The sequence below is a fragment of the Montipora foliosa genome, chromosome 13 (genome assembly GCF_036669935.1).
Source record: "Montipora foliosa isolate CH-2021 chromosome 13, ASM3666993v2, whole genome shotgun sequence".
NCBI classification, from domain to species: domain Eukaryota; kingdom Metazoa; phylum Cnidaria; class Anthozoa; order Scleractinia; family Acroporidae; genus Montipora; species Montipora foliosa.
In genome coordinates, this window is record NC_090881.1 from 10,172,002 (window position 1) to 10,197,001 (window position 25,000).

At 38.5% G+C, this 25,000-nt stretch overlaps 2 protein-coding genes across 5 annotated transcripts in view; both read left to right on the top strand.

Annotated features, from left to right (window-relative positions):
- The window catches only part of LOC137983603 (A disintegrin and metalloproteinase with thrombospondin motifs 6-like), a 57,549-nt gene extending 43,633 nt beyond the window's left edge, over positions 1-13,916 (top strand). For 3 of the 4 annotated variants that reach the window (XM_068830748.1, XM_068830750.1, XM_068830749.1), the window contains 4 exons: positions 1-114; positions 996-1,152; positions 9,289-9,465; positions 13,071-13,916. The exon at positions 1-114 is cut by the window's left edge and continues 97 nt beyond it. In XM_068830748.1, the coding sequence (XP_068686849.1) occupies positions 1-114; positions 996-1,152; positions 9,289-9,465; positions 13,071-13,360 (738 nt within the window). In that variant the 3' untranslated portion in view covers positions 13,361-13,916. Of the gene's footprint in view, positions 115-995; positions 1,153-2,714; positions 2,828-9,288; positions 9,466-13,070 lie in introns of those variants that run through there. The other variant, XM_068830751.1, reaches the window with a different exon arrangement.
- A 4,592-nt stretch (positions 13,917-18,508) lies between these two features.
- Positions 18,509-25,000, top strand: part of LOC137981677 (uncharacterized) — a 22,706-nt gene continuing 16,214 nt past the window's right edge. The window contains exon 1 of the mRNA XM_068828748.1: positions 18,509-19,338. Within this exon, the coding sequence (XP_068684849.1) occupies positions 18,546-19,338 (793 nt within the window). The 5' untranslated portion in view covers positions 18,509-18,545. The remainder of the gene's footprint in view (positions 19,339-25,000) is intronic.

Here is a 25,000-nt window from a genome sequence, read left to right on the forward strand (position 1 = left end):
GAATTTATGGAGCTTGATGAAGACAAATGCCAGCAGCCGAAGCCCGACCAAACCGTACAGAAATGTTTCCTAATGCATTGTCCAGCTGAATGGGTGGCATCTGAATGGGGAGAGGTAACATCTTTTCTAATTCAGTTTCAAACGTCAGCGTGACTATAAGTGGTTGAGGTGGCCCAAGGAAGCTCAAAACCAGTTTTAACAACTTATTGAAGGATTAAGTCTAGTTGCAGCACCGTTTCCCATAATGGCAATACTATGGTACCAAATGATACACCAATAATTGCTGAAAAAGATGAACTCACTAATATGTCGTAATGGGCTACCATGGAAACAAACGAGTAATCTAAGAATGGCTTTTATTTTGCCTTTCAATGCTTGTATCTTAAAAATGAACTCGGTGACCTCAACTTTTAATGCTGAAAAAAGATTAGCTGGCAAAGATGAAACTATTTGCAAAGTTAGGAAAAATTCATAGCCACACTCACAACTGGCAAATTTTAAGGTAGCTATGAATCCTGTCCAGTGTCACACAGAATTTTAATGGTGTTGACAGCAGCTGCGAAAAACACATCGTAACAGTGTCGAGCGCTAGCGTGATCTCAGTCATTGCCGCGAATTTCGGGATCTTTTTCTCCGGGTTATTAACTGTTATTAAAAACTGAACTACGGATATCACATTTCCAGCATTTTCATTGGCTCGCCGGACACAAGTTATCAGCTCATATACCTGCACTACCAAATATGGTCAATGAACACAGCAGCAAATACACAGTTTTGCGGCTCCGAGAAAAAATGGCCGACAAAAGAGAAAAAATTCAACATAAAAGAGTTGTGATGTTGGGCTTTTTAATAAAACAATTATTCTACTCGGGCGTGCTGGATATGAAATGATCATAACCAACACGCGCCTCGTTGGTTATATATATCATTTCATATCCAGAGCGCCCTCGTAGAATAATTGTTAAATATCATTGTCGTGCTTTGCATATTTGCAGTGCTCCAAGTCCTGTGGTGGCGGAATGATGGCTCGTACTAAGAGTTGCAAAGTGTATGTTGGCGGTGACGAATACAGCGATCTCCCGGATGCATCATGTAAAAAGGCTGCAAAACCACCTCTTCGAGAAGCGTGCAATGTAGACATTCTTTGCAAAGGTAATTTTTCATGAATCATCGACCATAAGTGAATTTAGTTTCTCCTCCTATGAACAAAAGGCAACAGGTAGGGTTAATTTAAGTTGAAATTTTGGGAAACACCAACGTAATATTTGGATGGAAAAAGGTTTGAGAAACGTCGGAGTATCGACAAAAGCCAAAAAGTATAAAGGGGTATCAGGTATTAGGTTCCATTCAGACGAAATTTTCACTGTTAGTTTCTCAAAAAATAACTGTGAAAATTTCGTCTGAAATGGAAACTTACCATTCTGAAGTCATTTTTTTTTTGCATAAAATTATAAGAAATGTAATAATATTGTGTAAGTTTGTTTTTTCTGATTTTTTTTTAATTCCTCACCGCTCTGATTTTCTACTTTCCTTTAACTTATTTCAGTGTCCCAATTTACTGGTTAGTTATAAACTACTATGACATTTGACACTTATAATAAATAAATATATTGGTTCATTGATACTACTACTATTACTACTACTACTACTACTACTACTACTACTACTACTACTACTACTACTACTACTACTACTACTACTACTACTGCTACTACTACTACTGCTACTACTACTACTACTACTACTAATAATAATAATAATAATAATAACAATAATCCTTAATAATAAAGGTAGTGATAATGATAATGATAATGACAAGTAATGTTTAAAACACGAGCAGCAGTGTTGGATCGGGATATAAACCCGATGAAACACGCGCTGTGAGTTTTTTGAACGACTTAAAAAATATTCCACAAAATTAAAAGCGTGTCCCTCTGGACTCCAAGCAATGGTTCACATTGTGAGAGGAGAATATTTGCATATCAGAAAACAATTTATGCCTTATTAATATTCTCTGTATAGAGAATACTAAGATTTAGAAAACAGTCCTACGAAAATACCCGCGCTCATTGGTTAAAAATTGTGTTTCTATAACTCGATGGAGACACAGAACTAGCACGCGCTGTTGACGTAGTGATGGGGCGAGCAAAGAGAATTTGCATTTTGATAATTAGAGTTAACAAGCTGTTTTCCTTTTTCTAGTTGCGTTGTTGTCTAAAAGAAATATAAAACATGTACTCCGTGTTTCTATAGAGTTAGTTCAATGAACTAAGAAACGTCTCTCAAAATTTTATTTAACGCTTTATAAATGGCTTGCATATATACAAGCCATATGTATGTATGTATGTATGTATGTATGTATATATAATTTCATTTTTTGAGTAGAACGTATTTCGGAGAGCGCTTAACTCAATCGATTAAGGAGCAATAACCTAAACTTCTGTGAAGTCATATGTGTATATGTATATTATAACTGCAGACAGTATACAGTTTTCTGGGCATCATCAGTGCAGTGCTGATGTCTAGGATGGACGTTTAGCTTATAAGCCACCCCAAAGCTACAAAATATGTGGTACATCTAAGCCATGCCAGAGTGCTCAAACTAGCGAGCTAGTGAGCATGCGCAATTGCTAGCGGCAATGACTCATCCTTTTAACATGGCGCTTGTTAACATAAAGATTGCTAAAAAGTCTGTCAATATTGTTTATTTCTAGATGACAGCAGAAACCAGAAGCGGTTATAACAGTTATGAAGTAACCAAGGCGATAAATTACAACTAGCTGCTCTTCTAACGATGAATGTTTAATATTAAAGTCTCAAAATAAACTAATAGCTAAAAAGAATTCTGAATTTATTTCAAATCAATTCATTGTTCTGAAGAGAACAAGCTTGGTCGACAAATAAGACGTTAATAGTTTAACTGATTACTGTATTAAAAGATAAAAGTTGAAGCAATAAAACAAGAGATTTAAAATAATTGAGTATTTTCCCTCGCGTACAAATACCTTTCCCCCACCCAATCCTTAAGGGAGTTAAACATAATAGATGCCTTTAAATGAATAATCTTTACTTCAAGAGGGATACACATAAATCAAGCACTTAAGTTATCATGTGACCTGGTCGACAGCCAGATGTGGCGATGTTAACCCTTATCTCCAACTGTATGAAAAGAGTATTCGGTTGAATTGCATCAATTCTATATTTTTTTGAAAAACATTAAATCCTAACACCTTGATTTCCCTTGTTCAATTTTAAAACTTTTCTTTTCATCCTCTTCTCTACTCTTTTCATTTTGTTTTATTTATTTTGTTCTGTTAACTTTTGACGTAAGTGGAGAATAAACCAGTCTATCTATCTATTGAACATTTTCTAACACAGGTTCAAAGGCCCCGTTTACACGTATCCGTATTCGTTTAAAAATGCAACTTATTTTCTCCGCTGTCAAAAAAAAAAAGAAAATCCCATCCTCATGTAGCGTTTTCGCACGTCCACACGTATACGATAAATCGATTTGAAAACGATAACTTTTAAACAATAACCCGACTGCACACGCTTGACGCATAAGTATTCGCCCTTGTCACACGGCGGCCATATTGTCCCGGGAGACCAAAAAAGCTTTGTTTTACCACGCCAAGCCTCGCAGTGGAAATCTTGGGGGTGAGGCTTGGCGTGGTAAAACAAAGCTTTTTCGGTCTCCCGGGACAATATGGCCGCCGTGTTACAAGGGCGAATAGACCTTATTCATAAATGGAGGTCAATTTACAATTCTTTTGTCCAAGTGCAAATTAGCCTACCAAGCCTCAATACCATACAGTGAATTGAAAAGAATTCTTGCTCTAAAATGAGGCTTGGTAGGCTATTTTGCAATTGGACAAAAGAATTATAAATGTGACTGCGATTTATGAATAAGGTCTATCATGCCTTTATGAGCCCCCAAAATAATAAATTCGCTCCATCTTTGATTAAAATAGTCAGCTTGAAGAAATAGAAAAGCTAAATTTGCTTTCAAACAGGCAATTAGTTTTCAAAAAGCCTAAGTATTACAGACTAGAAAGTGAAGCACCTGTCCTCCATCTTGAGTAACTTTATAATATTGCGCGGAGTGAATCGGAACTGAAAGTGTGACGTCAGCGTTTTCGTAAAGTTCCGTTTTCGTCCGTACACACGTATACACAAAAAAAAGCGTTTTCAAAAAGTTCCACTCTGAACAGCGTTTTTGAAAAGTCCCGTTTTCAGTGATCGTTTCCATCGGATAGTTGTGAACGAAAGCCTTATCCGTATCCTTCATTTCATATTTTGTGTCTGTTCATTCGATGATTTACGAATAAAATCAACAAAATCATTTATTTAAGCTTTTGTTTCAAAATTGACCTGGTTTATTGCAGGGTGGACGGTACTGTTCACAAGATAAGCCACCGTATAGTAAAAAACTCTTTTGGCTTTCATAGCATTTCCCAATTTGCAGTCCTTTCAGCTTTTATGACAGGACACAAGATGTCAATCTTGTCCATGCATTGTAACCACGGTGAGGCTGTTCGGCTTGTTGCTTTAATTTTCTTGCGTTCTTCAGTGACGCCTACAAGGATTCTGCTGAGAATTTCAGAGGCTGCGACTTCTTCCACTGCCTTCTTCTTCCCAACAGGTTCGGAGTATAGGATCTCTTTCTTGATAACCAGGTCATCGGTGTTTTCTTTTATTATTGGGGCCGATAGCAATCTCTTTGCCTGCAACAGTGAAAATATCCACTGTTAGAAGGGGGAAAAAGTGTCTTTGGTTTATGACATAAGACTTACTGAATTGATCGTTATCTTGTGCAGTTGTCTGGCCACTAGTGGAGGATTGGACAGGGATACTGGCTAAGAGCTCTCCGTCAGATCATTTTAAGCAATCGAGAGCAATGAGAAATGTACTTCGTTAACGTACCTCCACTATACGCCAAGTTGCCATTCAAAACTTACCTCGCTGGAATTTGCTAGGAGGAAGGGAAGATCTTGCCCGTGCTCATCAGTCTCATCGCATTACATTGGTGTTTCATCTGGAATGCCAGAACAGATTTTTACTACTTACAGAATACCAGTAATGAATGATTACGGTAGTAAATTTTATGTGGAATTATTCATACCCGTAGTTTGTAGATGAGGTACTTGTACACATAGCGCTGCTGAGTACAATAATGCGTTCAGAGTGGCAGTCATAATAAGATGTCCACGCACTCATTAGGCTATAGCTTTCCCTGCCAGAATATGATCGACAGTGTTGGGAGCGTAGATCAACTCGAGCAGTTGTTTCAATCCTGCACCATCCATTAGGTAGCCGATGCTCTCTAGAAAACTCTTGACAGTGTGAAACGGCCCTAGGCAAAGAATGATCTTACGGCCAAACCGATCTGTAAGGGTTCCAAGACCGTTTGTAGGCGTGAGGACTGCAATATTGCTTGTTTGACAAATGCTACCTTTATAGCGCTGTTTTTGCCTGAGGAAACTCCCTCCAGAAATAGCTTTATTGTAGGGTTTAAAATTCAACGTGTTTGCTAACATCAGTCTCAATTATGGGGTAATACTTATTGGATGTCTCTATCAGTTTAATATCACTGCGTATAAGCTTAGCTGCATCTCTCAATACATCCAGTTTCTCTTGATCTGGGTCATCTTGCCCTTTCTCCTGCACGTGAAAAACCTCTAAAACCGTGTTTATTCGTAATTATCACGTGCTTGCCAAATTGCTCTATGATCCGATCTTTCATGTAGCGGTTGCTGTAGGAACTACTAGTAGCTGACCAACCAATACTCTTGCATTTTTTCAATCAAATCAGAAATAGTCACCTGTTCGTCGTCATTTTCCTGTAAGAACTGAACGACATTAAAAAGGTAACATTCACATCCTGGTCTACTGGACACCTGAGCTTCCTCTTTTTGCTTTCAGGCATTTTGGTGATAAAAAGGTCATGGGATACTCATTTTTTGTTTCCAGAAATTTGTACTACTTTCATGATGGTATATGGCATCGGCTGCAGGAAGATCATAAACGCTTTGAATTCTTGTACGAACCACCTCAGCCCACTCATCCCCTCTTGCTTCGCATGAGCTTAACAGACTCTTTTGCATATCAATCGTTCGTACTGTGTATATTTCCCTGCACTTTCTTCTCTCCTCCTCTTAACTGATTTCCGTTCCACAAAACAAGCAGTCCTTTCTAAAATCAAACCGCGAACCTTCACGCGAATGAAGCGTTCTCTGGATGTGGTCTGCTTTCATACCGTGACGCCTAGATTGTATAATGTAAGTCGGGTGGGTATATCTCTGTCGGCACTTTCTATGGACGCTATCGCCTTGTACAACAATAATGGGAGTCTCCCCTTTTTTTGCTAGCTCGATTAACACTATCTATTCCTCTACAGATAAGAAATACTCCGTCTTTTTCGACAGCTTGATTACATATTGCAACGCGGGAGCCGCCTACCAGTCTGGTTCATCCTGTCAAGTCAAAATAGTCAGTATGTTAAAACACCCCCGATAAAAAGTTCTCAACTTCTGTGAGATAACTGGATAAAAAAGTAACTTATCTTTTTTTTTTTAACGACGTGAGGTTATTTATTTTCCCCTGCGAAGGCAGGGTTTAAATTGGCGTTCACAATCATTGTATTAATCTTCGTACAATTTAAGGCCCCTCTTTTTGCCTCTCCTCCTTCACTGAGGTCACTTTACCTTATTTTCTGACCATATTTTGGTTTGTTTTCATAACTTAATGCTGTAACGGAGGTATGTTGGTCAAAGTCACTTCTTTTGGACCCGAGATGAGATCATTAAATAGGTGGTGGTTTGCAAGCAATCTCTAGAGACACAGATAACAATGCTACAATGTACAATTGCTTGTGGACGAATAAAAGGAGCTAATGAAACATCTTTTGTTTTCGTCCACCAACTTGGCAGCGATGACGTAACGTTCAAACAACCTATTGAATTGCGTCGTTCAAAGCAGCAGAATGAGCACGCGCACACTGCTGTTTACTTTTGCTGTCAAAAGTAAAATAACAGCGTTTTGCGTAATTGAAAACCCATCCAGTTTACGAAATGAGAAATTTCTTTAAATCTTGGCATATCCGAAATTCTATCATGATACCAGCGGAAAGTTTAAGATTTATTCATTCCACGTGCAGGTAATGTCTACTTTTAGATTTAGAACTTCGACATGTCTAATTAAATTGTCGATTCTAAAATAACATTTTAAGGGTATTGCTCACCTTTTCGGTCTCAAATTTTGCAAGATGTTAAAAAGCTACCATAAGATAGCTCATTATATTTTTTTTTTCCTTGTAAAAAAGACATTATTTGAAAATGCTTTTTTGTTGCGGAGTTATCGCAAATTTTTATGTTTTTCGTGACTGAAATGTTAATCCCCTAAGGTGTTATAAGATGTCAACACTCGTTAACACCCGCACAGTTTGACGCGGGTATCTTCACTTTATCGCGTGTTGAGTTCGCCATTTATTTGTAGTCGATGCGGTTGTGTTAAAGGAATATGCGAGGCGATATCATCATTACTAGGCCATTAAACGCTTGAAACGAGGACAGAAGTCGAAACGGGAAGGTTCTCCCTAGGTAAAAAGTGTGAAAAAGACCGGGTCTAAAAAACGAAAGATTTGATCGAGGAAACAAAAAAAACTCAGCTCGCTGCTAGCGACAAGGGCTAAGTCTGCAATCAGGTATAAATAATCTATGGCTAATGATGCAGCGCTGAATGCCTCTTTAGGTGGCTTTACCTCGATTTTCACTGGTCGGCGGTATCATAGTGGCATGACTTTATTCACACCCGGATTGCCTGGACTATAGTTAGTGGTGGTGGTGGCCCGTTCAGAAATAAAGAGGCTCGATCCATCAAAATAACTTTTTTTTTTCTTCTTTCTTTTTCTTTTTCAAATGTGTGCTGATCCGTATTCTAAATAGCAGTATTAATCTGGCTATCAAATATAGTAGATCCTTCAAAGAGCCCTAATAAAATGCGCTTCGAAAATCTCTGTTATGATGAGAACCCTTTCAAGGAGGCAGCGTGGTCGAGTAGTTAGGGCGTTGGGTTTGCATGCGGCTGCTCCGGGTTCAAATCCCGCTCTAACCTCTGGTTAGGATTTGTTTCCGGTTGTCCCGGATTCAACTCTACCACGCTTTGTAAATAGCCAACTGGTTGCCTCCTGCTAGTTGGGCTTCTTAATAATGTTTCTGTTAACTTTGAATTGTTTCTTTCACATTGTTAAAAGTGGGGTGCCTGTTAACTAGCTTGATAGCTAAGTGCACTTCCACTATAAACAAAGCATTACATTTACATTTACATTTACAAACGTGTCCTTGTCTTAACTTCTTTAATTCCTAAGGCTATAATCTTTTTGGCTTAACATAGTTTAAGGACTGATTAGTTTAACGACCACGTTTAGCTACGTCTTTTACCTTCAAGTTCAAGTAGAACGGAAAAAAATCGGTGAAAAGAAGTATTATTGACCAGAAGCAGTGATTCACCCCAGTTTAAGTGAAAGCAGTATATCTTTACCTCTTTATCGGAGAATTATCTGTCGTCACAAGGTAACGAGAGGCGTTAGTGTGCTCGACTCCGGATCGAGTGGTCCGGATTCGGGTCCAGGCCGGGGACATTTTGTTGTGTTCTTGGGCAAGACACTTTACTCCCACGGTGCCAATCTCCACCCAGGTGTATAAATGGGTAAGTAAGTAACTTTATTTCAACTCGGGTTGATGAGGCTGATTAGGCCCCTAGCAAATACATGCTAATATGCCGAGAAAAGTGAAATAAATAAATAAAAATTGTATATGTATATATACATGATCAATTAATAACTAACATTCTAACTATATCAATAAATAAACAATCCTAACTCTTAAAATTATTACAATGAAACATAAAATTATGTACATTACAGATGTAATTCTCTCACAGACTTCTTAAATTCCTTAAGAATTTTCGTTGAACGTAATTTATCCGGTAAAGAATTCCACACTTTGGCACCAATAAAAGTTGTAGATTTTAGGCCAAAGTTTGTAGTTTTCTTAAGTGGGTAACCCTGCTATGGACTGGCATCCCATCCAGGGGGGAGTAAAAATACTCCTAGTCGCTTCATGCCACAGAAACCGGGATAAGCTCCGACCCTGATGGGCCGCTTGGCTCGTAAACAGACTTAACTTAACTTTACAAGGTAATTTAGTAGTTAATAGCCTCGGGCTCTGAGCATTGCCATTGTTTTTTTTGTTTTTTTTGTTTTTTTTGTTTTTTTTTTTTAATTTACAGTTGACGGTGGATATGCACATTGGACAAACTTCAGCCCTTGTTCTAAATCTTGCGGCGGAGGGATTCAATTTCGAAGGAGAGCTTGCAACAATCCTCGACCATCTGGTGGAGGTAGAGACTGCACTCGGCTTGGAGCAGGCTTTCAAAGCCGAATTTGCAACACTCTGAACTGCCAAGGTGGGGTTATTGTTATAAGTATCAGCTGCTTTAAAAATGTTATAGGAAGCTAGGGAAGATGTAGATGACAGAAGTGTGCTAATTAGTATATTACAGAACTGTCTCATTACTGAGCACGTAGCACTGCCTCTGGCAACGTCAAAGCTAGGGAGCTACGATATTATTCTATCGTGCCGCAATTCACGCATTTTAGAAGATTTCTGTGAAGTGCTCTACCAAGCAACAACGCAAAATAACCAAATTTAAAGTTTCTCCGACGGTAACGTGAGTAATTTACTCTCTACTTAAATTCAAAACTGCTTGTGTTAGCTCAGTCATAGAATGCTCCGCCCTTACGGCACAGCCTTTGCAAGGTGGACTAATAACGAAATCTATACCACTGTGCAGTTCTATTTTGAAATGACTTATCGTTATCGTAGACGTCATCTTTTCTTTTTCTTTTCGTCTGCCATGCCAGTAATGCTACTACCTATACTACCAAGAGAGTATAGAACTTTAACTTACCAGCGCTCATTCTTTATACGTACAAGCAGGATCTGGAATTCTCTACTTACCTACATTAAAGACAATTCTCTTTCACTCGCTTCGTTTAAAAATAAACTTTTTGGATATTATACAAATGCCCTCTTGAACATTTACAACCCGGACAATCCTAAAACATGGAAATCTGTTTGTCCTAAATGTAATATGGCCCAACCGATTGTTAAAGATATAACTTGCTTTTTTAACTATTAAGCTTAATATTTTTGTAATTCAGTATTAATTTTTGGGACCACAGTAATTGGTTATGCTGTCGTGGCCTCCCTGCCACACATTTGTTGGGGCGAAGTCAAATAAAATAAAATAAACTCCCTAATATCCTCATGGGACTATCAAAGAAAACTCCAAGACCTCTAGAAGGGGTCAGGAAAGGCTAATAACTAGATTCAATTATGTATAACAACAATTGGATTCCACGAAATTGGGAGACGTGGTCCTAGCACTGAGCGGAACAATTTAAGCAATTGTCTCTTCTAGACACGCTTCAACGGGATTCGAACCCATGACCTCTGCGGTGATGCCCCAGAAGGCTCAACTGCCACAAAGAATGCCGTGTCAAAATCCGAAAAACGAAATCGTCTTGGCTGTTTGAAATGGTTGCTTGCAAGAGTCAAACAGTCTTACAAGTTTATGTAACAAAAACGACATGAAAAACGTACTTGCTACACTGGCATGATCAACATTTTTGTTGTCTTAACTCACCAAACAAGTTGATCACGTCAGTTGTGTTTTCTATAATACTGTTGGTTCCTTCGAATTCATCTGCTTGTTACGGACATTTAAGGTGGCGGGAACCAGTTTAACCAGGTTTAGATACTTTCGTATTAGATGGGTTATAACTACTATACTGTATCACGTAACAGCAATGTTATGGTACCATATAAAAACACCAATTACTGCTTACGGCATTAATTGTCTAGTGAATGATTGGGTAAGAAATTTTCTTGTTGGAAGAGTACAAAGAGTAGTTATTGAAGGTAAAACTTCGAGTTGGCTAAATGTTACGTCAGGGGTTCCTCAGGGGAGCATACTGGGTCCACTCCTGTTCCTAATATTCAGTAATGACATTCCATCCAGTGTATACTGCAATATAGACCTCTTTGCGGACGACAGTTTTCTTCACAAGCAAATTAAATCAACCAACTTTTTCAAGGAGGCTTGGAATCTGTGAGCAATTGGTGGGACGCTTCCTTCCATGATACAACTCAAGGAAGAAAAATGTCGTATCTCACATGTTTTAAGGCAGAAACAGTCAATTAAATGTGATTACTCTTTAAATGGCACGACCTTTAAAACTGTTGATCATCACAAGCACCTTAGTGTCACTGTATCTGAGACCCTATCTTGCGATCAACGTATATCTTCAATCTGTGCAAAGGCAAGGCGTACCATGGAGTTCATTAGGCGATCGTTTGGGTACAAGTCTCCAGTAGCGGTAGAGACAGCCTTCAAAGTCTTCGTCAGACCATCACTGGAGTACTGCTGTGCTGTGAGGAACCCTTATTAAACATACCAATGTTATTAGTCAATACCACGGAGAGCCACGAGGCTGATATGTGGCCCTAGACTTGAGTACTATGAAAGACTTAAAAATATAAACTGGCCTTCCCTAGAATTAAGGAGGAAATACCTCTGTCTTGTTCAGATGTACAAAATATTATTTGGTCTCTGTAATATAGATAGCATTAAGAACTTTGACTTAATAGGTGAAGCAAGTTTAAGATCTAGTCAAAATCTTTTGACACCAAAACATGCCCGCACAAATTATTTTAAATTTTCATTTTTTAATAGACACATCAATGATTGGAATTCGCTACCTTCCCATATTTTTGCGATTAAGTCTCTAAGACAATTTAAATCAAGTTTCATTCCACTCTTGTTATCTAGTCAACAGTAATCTGTTTTATGCATAGATAATTTTTTAAAAAGTCATTTTCATAACGCATATTTTTAGAGTTTTGTATTTTGTACATAGTAATGTATACGTGTTGCTATCCATATTTATATAGGAGAACAGTTTAAAATGGGAATTCAGTTTCCCCCTTGTGTTATCCTCCCTCAGTTAGTTCGTGCACTGTATGGGTATATTATTTTGGGCCAATTAAATAAGTAAATTAAGTAAATTAAATAAACAAAATGCGCCCACTATTCTGACATAATAGTGACGTAATTTTTCGAAACATTTAGGGTAGCCCTAAATTGGCTTCCAATAATTTTTTTTTAAACTTTGTCGATAGTTCTCTCTCAGATTGCTAATTACTATTCTACAAGAAAAAATGGGGGTCACCGAGTTCACTTTTGAGATATAAGCAAGTAAATACGAAATACAAGGTGGTTTGTAGAGCTTTCACGTTGTCACGGTAACCTATTACGTCACAATTTTAGGCGCATTTTGTTAAGCAATAATTGGTGTTTCATATGGCACCATAACATTGCTGTTTCGTGATACAGTGTTGTAGTGACAACCCTTTTAGTAAAAAAGGGCCTTAAAAGTAGTGAAACTGATTCCAGCCACCTTAATCTACCACAACAAGAACCATCAAAGAATCACAAAGAATCATTGTACTGATAGTTTAATATATACTGATCGTCTTGTAAATATTTTACTATTACACTCACTATGGCAGATGATGATGTTTTAAATATCGAAACGTGTTCCTTAAACTCAAGTGTGTTGCTGTATTTTTAAAGGAATGGTGACACTTACTTGTTTATAATTAATTAATTTTAATAATGTCGATTATGAGGTGATTATAATTCAAGTTAATTCAATACGGAAGTAACCTTATAGAAACAGTTTTAAGTATAAACAGCTTTCATTTTTAAGCATGAACTTTTTTTTTCAATCCAGGCATGCTTTTCTAATAGCATGACACGCGTTTGACAGTACGCAATTGCACTAACGTCGCGAATTAATTCAACTTCATTTTTTTCAATTTTTTCAACTTCATTTTTTTCAATTTAATCCGTTTACACAGGTTTTACCATTTGCCGTGTAATTATTCCAGGGTTTTAATGCCTATTTCTTTGCATTAAGAATGGCATCAATCTTAATTTCTTTGCAGAGATAAAGTACCGACCACTGGGGTGCTATAGTGAAAGACCACACAAGCATCTCCTTCCAGTCCTGGAGAAGAACTTTCGTTCGAACATAGACTGGTTTGATATTGGTAAATTGGTGGCAAAATGCTACGAAATTGTAAAACAAACCAAGTACAGAATATTTGGCTTTAAATTCTACGGCGAGTGTTGGGTCGGCGAAAGGCCTGGGCCCGAGTATAAGACCAACATGAAAAGATGTTATGCGCATGTCGTGGGAAGGGCGCAAACTTACTTTGTTTACGAAATTATATAGGGGAATCTTTGTTTAGTTAGCCTCAAGGTTATCATTTTCTAGTCAGTCAGCTAAGAATAAAGTACTGAGTATTGAAAGTACATTGCATAATAGCTCTCTCTGAAAATTTCAACGCGATCAGTACCAAATAATCTTGGAGCAACGACACTTTTAAAATTCGAAATTTACAAAGATGTTTGGAATCATTAGCGCTTCTTGCAACCAAATAATTTATTAGTTTTTAAAGGCTAATAACTGGCACGTTATCAAAGCTGAGAGACTTGAAATTGGAGATTTAAGTACATTCAACAAGCTCTCTGTACCGTTTGAAGTATAGCATGATGCCTTCTGCGAGAAAACCCGTATGCTAATGAATAGAATTTAAACAATGACGTCAGCAAGGATTCCCTTATAGCATCGCCCAAAACATGTTTTTCTTGAAACTTATGCGGCAATTTTGTTGTTAACGAAGTTGTTCAAAGTATCGCGTACTTTAACTCTCTAAAAGGATAAACTATTCATAATGACTTTTCGTACTACTTGTATTGGCTAGATAGAAACCAAAAACAAAACGAGAATAAAAATTGAAGGAAACATAGCGTTCTTCATCTTGACTGCGATTACATGACGATTCTACTAAGTTGTCCAATTCTCTTCTATTTTCTCTACAGAGATAGAGTAAGTTATAACACCAACATGTTCTGCTTGTATAAGATAGAGCCAAGAGTCCATTACCCTCGATAGAGCCAGAAAAGAGGCACCTTGCGTTCTTCACCTTGACAGTAATTTACGTGACGATTCTATTTTGTCCTTCGATTTAACTAACAAAAACTAAATTATTATCTTGTTCAATTTTTTATTTAATGGTGGATGTATTGTTAGTGAACTAAGACAAAATACCTCGCATAAGCATCTTTTCCTCTTCTATCTGCATTCGTACAGTACACCATTGTTATCGATCTGTATTTTTAGACATTCGTTGAAAACCACCTTTGAGATCATTCCTTTAAAGGCTCATTTTCACACTGAATGCATTGCGTGCCACGCATAATTTAATTACAACTTTTTTTTTCAGAATCTTCTTCGTCAAAAGCTATCAGTCGAAAAATCTTTGAGGTCCTGATTTGAATGAGTTCTCTACGGATCATTTTATAATTGTATTTGTTTAAAGTATTTCTAATTGAAGTCGAATAGTATCGAACAAAATGACGGATTCCTGCGGCGAACACTTTGTGCTGCACAAAGACAGCAAACTTTGCCACTCTTTTGGGCACGAGCATCTTTACAAGACTATTTTACTTCTGCGTACTAGGTATCCTAACAAATCGAAACTGATAACGTAAAAGTAAGTTTAAAGTAAGCCATGCATTTCAGCACTGAAATAATGTCACCAAGCTCGTGAGCTTCAGAATTGTTCTATTCCTCTTGCTGAATAGCCGAACCGTAAAATTCCGCTCCAGTGATTCTCCAATGTCTAAGTCGCCTGACTGCCTAAAGATAAAAGGTAATTTTAGCGGTTTCGCTAGTTAAAATCACCCGTTAAACCACACGACGATCAGGCTAATATCGATGTTTCTTGTTTTCAACGACACGAACTGGTGCGACAAAAGTAGTTGGCCAGTCGGAATAGGCTATTCGAGATTCAGAACAATAACAAACGATCCCGTTTCGTCTAGAATAAAAATGGGCCCTTAAGACACTTTCATCTCCAAAGATGATCGGTAGTAGATCTATAAAGGCTTTCGGGGCCCTTTTCTGTGAAAGTACCGACCATAGCAACTGAATTTGATGAGTGAGTGGAGATTGGGACCGAGTCACTGTGTGTTTATAATTTTGCGCGCAAAATAGGGAGCGAAGCGACGGAGATCCGTCTAGCAAGTGACCATGACGAAAACTGAAGAGAAAGGGTGAAGGTACGAATTAGATATGGACTTTTGGGGACCCCAAAGAAGCAAAAAAGACGGGAATGACATGATCCCTTACTGTCATTTCTCTCGTGTCGGCTCATGATCAGGAACCAAGTTTCACTTGTCACGTGGGTTTCCCGCCCTTTTTCCTTATTTGGGGCCCGTGACGGCATCCCTACTGTCCATTTTTTGTTCGTACCTGTCGTTGTGGCGGGAAAATTGCTTGTTAAACTGCTTCGCTTGGCGCCTTCTTTCTCAGCTCTAAGAAGATCTTTGTTACACATATCTCCGATAGGATACAAGCTTTCGGTGTCCTTTTCTGTCAAAGTACCGCCAAAGAGATATCACCATAGCAACCGATTTTGATGAGTGAGTGGAGAGGGGTGGTCTCAGTTATCCATTTAATTAATCTCGTACCCCGATCTCACTCTGTCACTGGAAATGTGAGATCTGGTAAAGTTCGACAGTACACCATTTTTCATTGGCTTCTAAAAAAAGGTTGCGGTAATGCAAGCTACGCTCCGATTGGCTTATTTCGCGGGGCACTTAGTGAAGGTTTGGTTTTCGCAAGCTCATGTGCTGTTTTGAATAAATGCCAGTTGTCCGGAGGAAAGTTGTATTTTTTCCGACGCCGGAAAAGCTTTACATTTGAGGAAAATCACTTTAAAAATTTGCGACATTTGTGTAAATGGTACCGACGAAAGCCCCACGTACCCTGCCACTCGAATAAAGTTCTGCGTAGCTGACTACGCATCAACTAATAAATTCAAGTTGAGGTATGTCATTTATTCAAAACAGTATTTCTCGTTCTTAAAGCGTGACGCGAATTAGTAGTGATCAATTTTTGAATTTTACCGTTAGATTAACTACATTTTTCACGAGATCGTGTCAAGAAAATAGCGCTCGTTGCGGTGATTAGGTCTAAGCACTCTTTAACATTTTCGCTTTCAATTTACAGTTTGGTTAACTACACTTTTCTCGAGATTGTGTGAAGAAAATAGCGCTCGTTTACTGATTAATCGTAAGCGTTCGTTTCAGTGATTAAGCCTAAACCCTCTTCAACATTTTAGTTTTCAATTTACGGTTTGGCTAACTACACTTTGCACGAGATCGTGTGAAGAAAATAGCACTCGTTTACTGATTAAGCCTTAGCGCTTCTTTCAGTGATTCTGCCGTTGCTCCGACAGTTAAACAATCTCGACCGTTCAAAAACAGTCCCCTGTAGCGCTTCTTTCTGTTTGGGCTTAAGTTTAAAGTTTCCTTGTTCTCTACCCAAAAGAATCTCTTCAAGAATACCCTCGAAATCCATGTTTATTCCCCAAAATCACCCAAAATCACAACAGAGAGTACGAACATGCGCGGTGATAGAAAAGCCCCTATTTTGGGCATCGCTGGCACTGAGCATGCTCGAAATCGAACTTTACCAGATCTTCCTTCCGTATGGCCGTGGGAGATCTGGGTACGAGATTACCATTTAATCTGTTTCAGATTGTTGTCATCATGTAAACGCGGGTATAAAATCATGAAGTCACCCGATGTGAAACTCGCACCTGTGTGAGTTTTCTCATGTAAACACCCCCAACTTTTCAATGGCAATCTGACATCATTTCAATCAGAAGGCGCATGCGCAACTAGTCCTAGTCCTCTGCCGTGCGTCTCAGTGAAAAACATGTAAAAACTCTCAGGAAACGAAAGGAAGAAGCGGGTTTTCTTAACCGGACTTGCCCCATCATCTTTCGTAAATTGTAGCATGGTATTTCTGTTTGGACAAAAAATGGAACTGGTATTTTGAAAAGTGTTTCAAAGGAGGGCCTTATGACGTCATAATCTTTTGAGAAATATTATGCTACAGATTTTGTCAGAATGTTATTATACTGTTGCGTTTAAAACTTGTGAAAAACAGTTAACTCGCTGAGTTTTTTAGGCAATTTCTGTTTTCGTCACGAGATTTATCAAATATGGCTGTGAGTAGAACCAGACAAAGAAATGTTAAATAGAACACACTTGTCGAAAAAGGATAACTGTAGAGTTATAGGGACTCGAGAAATGACTATTTGACTATTTCCGTAGGAACGGTTTGGTAGTTTGATTGCCAGCCCCCTCACGCTGTGAAGGAATCAGTGCTGAAAGAAAACTATAGCAATAAGTGGCGCATGGCTGAAACCCGTGGCAGCTGTGTCTACTTGCGTACGATTCTGTGACAGAACCTCTTCTTTATATATCACCAAATTACTAGTTGGTAGAATGAACGTTTCGATCTTGGGAATGAAAGGGTCAAAAGGGATGCAACAATTGAAAGCGTTAAGCATTTCTGACATTTTGTTGAAAACCACTAATAACAATTAAATTAATTATCTGAGGCGTTATTCCCAACGGTACTAAAATAAGATGAATCTTCCTAACTATTCTATTTAAGTTAAGAGATACAACTTCAGTGATAGTGGAGCTCATTTTAGCAAAACACCTTTCTTTTCTTTTGCCTGTCACTGTAGAGAGATACCGTTGTAAGGTTAGCTGGTTTCCATGATTCTAAGCCTTGAGTAGTTTGTCTTGTAATATTTACAAACCACTTAACTGCCACAAACTTCCGAGGCTTACAAATGGAGCGAGCTTCAACAGGAACCAGCAGCCAATGATATACTATTATTTTTACCATTTCGGCGCTCTTCCGCGCAAAACTCTTTTTTTACACATTGTTACAGGAAAATAAACTGCAGGATACCCGGACACTTATTTGCATATGAATGGTGTGCAAGTGGCGTGTATTAATGTATAAATCGTTGACGAAATGAATCGTTCCGTATCATTAGTATTGATTTGAATACGGTACTTTTCATGATCCGTCTAATGATTTAACACTGAGTACGAATTACATGCAAGCAGTCGTGGAAATATTCAACCTTGAACAGGACTTAATGGTCCTGAAAATGCAGGGGCTGACCATGAGATAGCAATCTTAGAAGGTGTGCAACTGTGCAAGACTGTGCTATTCTTGTATTTTTTTATCGTAAAGGGTTTGTAATAAATACATGTAAAAGATTCAAAGTACTTTTAAAGTCAGTTAAGAAATTATAAAGGTGAACTATGTCAATATTGATAAATCGTATAATTATTTGAGTTCGTGCCAGTCGACTTTTCCACCGCAAATATTTGCATCCGTGATGCGATTATATTTCTCTCAAACAAACGTCAGTGGACAAGTACTGTTTGCCTGGTCTGCTGTAACGTATGCAGAACCGCTTGGTTTGAATAACAACTCAAGCGTAAATTATAAAATCTCCCCGCCATTATTTAATTAAATGGTTCATAACAGAATGGCAAGCGAATACATTCTGCTACGTCGGCGAAACCAAAGTCGATGCTTGTTGATTATCGGATCTCTGATCCTACTTGTGGGGTTGATATGTTTAATGGTTGGAATTGCGTTTATGGTAGATTCCAAAGAAAGCTATTCTTCTGTGACAAAACAAGATAATCGATGTGAATACTCGGACGAAGCTAAACGAGTTGGCCTTGACGACTTTTTGCAGGAAGCCCAAGATAAGTATTACGAGCTAAATCCTGACAAAATTGCAAGCAGGCCTGGCGTCAAACCAGATGAGATCAGAAAGAAGTATCGATGTTACGATCCAAGTCCTTCAAACATCAAGAAGATCACAGACGCAGCTGTCAAAATAGCTAAGGACCTCGAGGAAATGCCTATCGACAAGGAGAAGCTGACTCTCCGGGAGAAACGAGCAATTTCTCAGCTGGCTCACTGGGGTAAACATGGCTTTCCTTTTATGGTGCCCTACTTATACAACTACTATGTGGCAGACTGGATGATGGGTGGTGACATATTCTGTTGGAACCCGATGTGTTTCATTCTCATTGATATGCAGTCATCCTTGAAGCATTTTAAGCCATCGACGGTAAATGAAATGGAGACTCTAAGGGATAAATTCAAGGAGGTTGGAACAAGTTTTGATCAATTCGTTGCCAACATGAGGTTAGGTGTGGAAGCCGGCATGGTCCGTTCAATAGACGAATGCAAGGCTGGATTAGATGGGTTAAAAAATCGTTATACAGATGTTGCTTTTAACGGTCCAACTGGTAAGATAATGAATTAATTAAAGTTGCATTGATCTCTAAACCTGTTTCGAACAGGCATGTTTATGCAGAGTCAAATTTGTTTTCTTTAACCATTTCACTGTTAAATATTGACTGAGCAGCATGCAACTATTTCAATCACCAGCCATCTTGTTACAGTCGAGCATGCATTAAGCGGTCACCCTCGGGGAATGGCTAGGTGACGGCCTAATTAATACAGGTTACAAAAAAATACAGGTCAAATACAATAAAAATGCTATTGTATATTACTGTTAGTCACTCAATGTTCAATTTATGTATGACAGCGCTGATAAAACTACTTACTCGATCAAAATTACTGAACTGCAACGATAACTTCTTTGAGAAGGAGAACATACAAAGAGACTAACAAAAAGAGTGAAATTTTTTCTACAACCTATTTGTTCTGAGAAGAAAAGTAATGGGATGTCTGCGTCTTTTTCTGTTGTCAACTTGACAGAATACTTTGATGTAATCGGATATTTTCCTAAACTAACGGTAACGCGGCTGACTAAATTTTTATAGAGACCGTCAAACTCTGAAAAGGTCATTATTAAAGGAAAACGCGTAAACAGGGGGGGTGGCTATGGTCTTGAGGTGCCATGTGAATATTATTTTCAAGGGGACAACTTCTTATGCAATTGGTTCAAACAAAAATTAATGAAAGAAGAATTCGATCTCCAACCTGCTGATCAGACTCGTTTGACCTCAAACGAGATGCTTCCGTGAAGCATACACTGGGTTGCCTGTGGTACATGCTACAGAAAATCAGAAGGCACTGAATTGTGTGGTATTGAAATACAGCATTCCAGTCTCCGAAGAATAACAAATGAAAGAGAAGCGAGAAACATTGGCTTCTGGGCTGACATGTTGATAATTTTCAAGTTCCCTCACAGCTTATTTTCACCACGAGTGTGCCCTCTGAGCATCTGACAGCTTTGTAATGCTAAATTTCACTGAAGTCAAGCCCTGTTCCGCGGAGTTAGTGTTAGGATGGGAGACCAAAACAATAAACCCCTCATAAAAAACAGAAGCATCTGACCGAAAATACTATTAACGCTAACAAATGCGAACTCAGCAAGGTACAGATTTTGTTAGCTTGCTTTATGCAAAACAAATATTGATGAAAAAGCAAATAACTATTGATACGCAGTTTTTGGAAAAAGCAGAAGGAAGTTTCCGGGACGGTCGATCGAGAATAACATATTTACGACATGAAAACAACATTAATTTTGAGCCGTGAATATAGAATATAAAAAGTTACGATCAGCGACAAACATTTTGGGAGATTTTTGCTACGTTCAAATAAATCGCCAAATCGAAAGTGACATGGCCGGAATTCAGCGGGCGCCGTGATTAAGTTACCGCGGCATGTTTACTCGCCAAACAGTGAAGCATCTGTGTCAAATGATGGCAAGATACGATCATGACTAAAACACCACACGAGTACATACGAGTAACATACGAGTAACATACGAGTAACATACGGAACATACGGATACATACGAATACATACGACTGACATACGACTGACATACGAGTAACATACGAGTAACATACGGATACATACGATCAACATACGGATACATACGAATACATACGAGTAATACGAATGTTTTTCTCATAAAGGAAGCTCTAATTATAAGCCTTGCAAGCATTTTCCACGTCAGCAAACACGTACCCGGCTCGGTTTGAGGAAGGGGGGGGGGGGGGGGTGGTGTTGATAGACCCTCCAAGGCTTTCGTTAAATTTAGTCACAGTAAAATAAATTCACATGGAGTGCAAAACCCTTAAGGCGGTGAAAGACGAGATACAAAAACCCTCAACTTGTGGGGCAACATTGTTTCGTTGCAAGTTCTGGTCGATGTTTCGCGTTTTTCACTTTGCGTGATCAACTTGACCCGCAAGAAAAACATTTGTTGCGGGTTGAAGAAATGCAGGGCGCTGAGTGGTTGATTTGCTAGTACAAGAGCACATGTGTTGCGCGACAAGTTGTGAGCTTGATGAAAAACGAGCAACAAAGCCAAAATTTGTTGCTCAGAGTAGATCTGCGCTCTACTTTTCGCAATAACTTTCTTCAACCCGCAACAAATGTTTTTGTTGCGCGACAAGTTGATCATGCAAGGTGAAAAACAGGAGAAATCGACCCAAACTTGCAACGAAATAATGTTTCGCGCCAAGTTTAGGGTTTTTGTGTCTCGTATTTCGCCGCCTATAGCTTGCGCAACAAGATGACAGTATATTTTGGATGTTGCTCTCGTAGATGATTGACTGTCAGGCCAGTTTACATTTAAGGCACGTAAGGAAGTCAGAGCAGGTCTGTCATAATCATTTACCCCATTTAAGCTTTCTGGCTTGCTTTTGCACTGATTTTTTGCACTGATTTATCATAGGCAACTTAAGCTGAAATAGTGAAATCAAGATGGCGGATCTGATGACGTCACACGACATAAGCGACATCCAAAATATATTCTCATCTTGTAGCGCAAGCTAAGGGTTTTGCACTCCATGTGAATTTATTTTACTGTGACTAAATTTAACGAAAGCCTTGGGCGGTTGATCAACACCCCCTCCCTCCCCCCTCAAACTGAGCCGGGTACGTGTTTGCTGACGTGAAAAATGCCTGCAAGGCCTATAATTAGAGCTTCCTTTATGAGAAACTCGTATGTATTCGTATGTATCCGTATGTTAGTCGTATGTATCCGTATGTTACTCGTATGTTACTCGTATGTAAGTCGTATGTTAGTCGTATGTATTCGTATGTATCCGTATGTTCCGTATGTTACTCGTATGTTACTCGTATGTTACCCGTATGTACTCGTGTGGTGTTTTAGTCATGATCGGCAAGATACCGGGTTTTTGTAAGTTTCCTTTTCTGTCAAGTGTTATAAAGTTTGACAATGAAATGAGCGAAGTCAAAACAAAGATCACAATCGCCCAACTATTGTTTAAGCAAAGTCAAAATTTACTCTCCAAGACGCGTTCGACGTTATTTATCACCAGGTAATTTCATCATTTTGGAAATGGCAGCTACTTTATTATTCATCTGCGTCACAATTTTTCACTGATTTTGGGGCTCATTTTGTTGAAACTCAAGCACGCTTCCAACAGGCCTGTGAACCCTTCCTGCTTACAGAGCAATACTAAAAAACTTCTCACATATCACATTTCAACCTTAAGCTCGTAAATTCAATACACAACATGATATTATAATTCACAAAGGCAGAAAATACCACAGAATCCTTTTCCAGCGAAAAATTTATTGAAACAAACAACATATTTGCTCTTCCTATTTCATTGCGCGCGTGAAGACAATAAACTCAATCGTGTCAAAGTACCATGTACGTCAGGTAAATACAGCTCACTTTGATTTCGTCTCGACGGGCGATAGATTGTTGTCGAAGTCCAGTACTCGTCGATTTCGAGATCCCTGCCTAGTTTATCCAACTGACTTTCCATTATTGAGCTTCATAAGGGTATATTTTGTTTATGGATCCACTATGACTTTCGACGCCATTGCAGGCTAAGTTAATGATTCTATTGTGTCCACCAGACAAATCTACGCAGTTCCACTACCCTCTCGATCCTAAGAAAATACGCACAGAAGGCTCTATACACAAAGACACCACTTACCAGGGGAGTGACAGGCAAGACTTTTACCGACACGGAAAAAAAAAAAAAAACTAAAAAAGAGAAAAACTAGATGCTTCTGTGAAGCATACACTGGTTTGCCTGTGGTACGTGCTACAGAAAATCAGAAGGCACTGAATTGTGTGGTATTGAAATACAGCATTCAAGTCTCTAAAGAAGAACAAATAAAAGAGAAGCGAGAAACATTGGCTTCTGGGCTGACATGCTGATTCTGTTAGCTTGCTTTATGCAAAACAAATATTGATGAAAAAGCAAATAACTATTGAAACACAGTTTTCAGAAAGAGCAGAAGGAAGTTTCCCAGACGGTCGATCGAGAATAAAATATTTACGACATGAAAACAAAATTAATTTTGAACCGTGAATATAGAATATAAAAAGTTACGATCAGCGACAAACATTTTGGGAGATTTTTGCTACGTTCAAGTAAATTGCAAAATCGAAAGTGACATGGCCGGAATTCAGCGGGCGCCGTGATTAAGTTACCGCGGCATGTTTACTCGTCAAACAGTGAAGCATCTGTGTCAAATGATGGCAAGATAGCAGGTTTTTGTAAGTTTCTTTTTCTGTCAAGTGTTATAAAGGTTGACAATGAAATGAGCGAAGTCAAAACAAAGATCACAATCGCCCAACTCTTGTTTATGCAAAGTCAAAATTTACTCTCCAAGACGCGTACGACGTTATTTATCACCAGGTAATTCCATCATTTTGGAAATAGCAGCTACTTTATTATTCATGTGCGTCACAAGGGGGCTCATTTTGTTGAAACTCAAGCACGCTTCCAACAAGCCTGTGAACCCTTCCTGCTTACAGAGCAATACTAAAAAACTTCTCCCATATCACATTTGAACCTTAAGCTCGAAAATTCAATACACAACATGATATTATAATTCACAAAGGCAGAAAATACCACAGAATCCTTTTCCAGCGAAATATTTATTGAAACAAACAACATATTTGCTCTTGGAGGCGAAAACCTCTTCCTATTTCATTGCGTGCGTGAAGACAAGAAACTCAATCGTGTCAAATTACCATGTACTTCAGGTAAATGCAGCTCACTTTGATTTCGTCTCGGCAGGCGATAGATTGTTGTCGAAGTCCAGTGCCTGTTTCGCGGGGTTAGTGTTAGGATGGGAGACCAAAACAATAAACCCCTCACCAAAAACAGAAACATCTGACCGAAAATACTATTAACGCTAACAAATGCGAACTCAGCAAGGTACAGATTTTGTTAGCTTGCTTTATGCAAAACAAATATTGATGAAAAAGCAAATAACTATTGATACATAGTTTTCAGAAAGAGCAGAAGGAAGTTTCCCGGACGGTTGATCGAGAATAAAATATTTACGACATGAAAACTACATTAATTTTGAACCGTGAATATAGAATATAAAAAGTTACGATCAGCGACAAACATTTTGGGAGATTTTTGCTACGTTCAAGTAAATTGCAAAATCGAAAGTGACAGGGCCGGAATTCAGCGGGCGCCGTGATTAAGTTACCGCGGCATGTTTACTCGTCAAACAGTGAAGCATCTGTGTCAAATGATGGCAAGATAGCGGGTTTTTGTAAGTTTCCTTTTCTGTCAAGTGTTATAAAGTTTGACAATGAAATGAGCGAAGTCAAAACAAAGATCACAATCGCCCAACTCTTGTTTATGCAAAGTCAAAATTTACTCTCCAAGACGCGTACGACGTTATTTATCACCAGGTAATTCCATCATTTTGGAAATAGCAGCTACTTTATTATTCATCTGCGTCACAAGTTTTCATTGATTTTGGGGCTCATTTTGTTGAAACTCAAGCACGCTTCCAACAGGCCTGTGAACCCTTCCTGCTTACAGAGCAATACTAAAAAACTTCTCCCATATCACATTTGAACCTTAAGCTCGAAAATTCAATACACAACATGATATTATAATTCACAAAGGCAGAAAATACCACAGAATCCTTTTCCAGCGAAATATTTATTGAAACAGACAACATATTTGCTCTTGG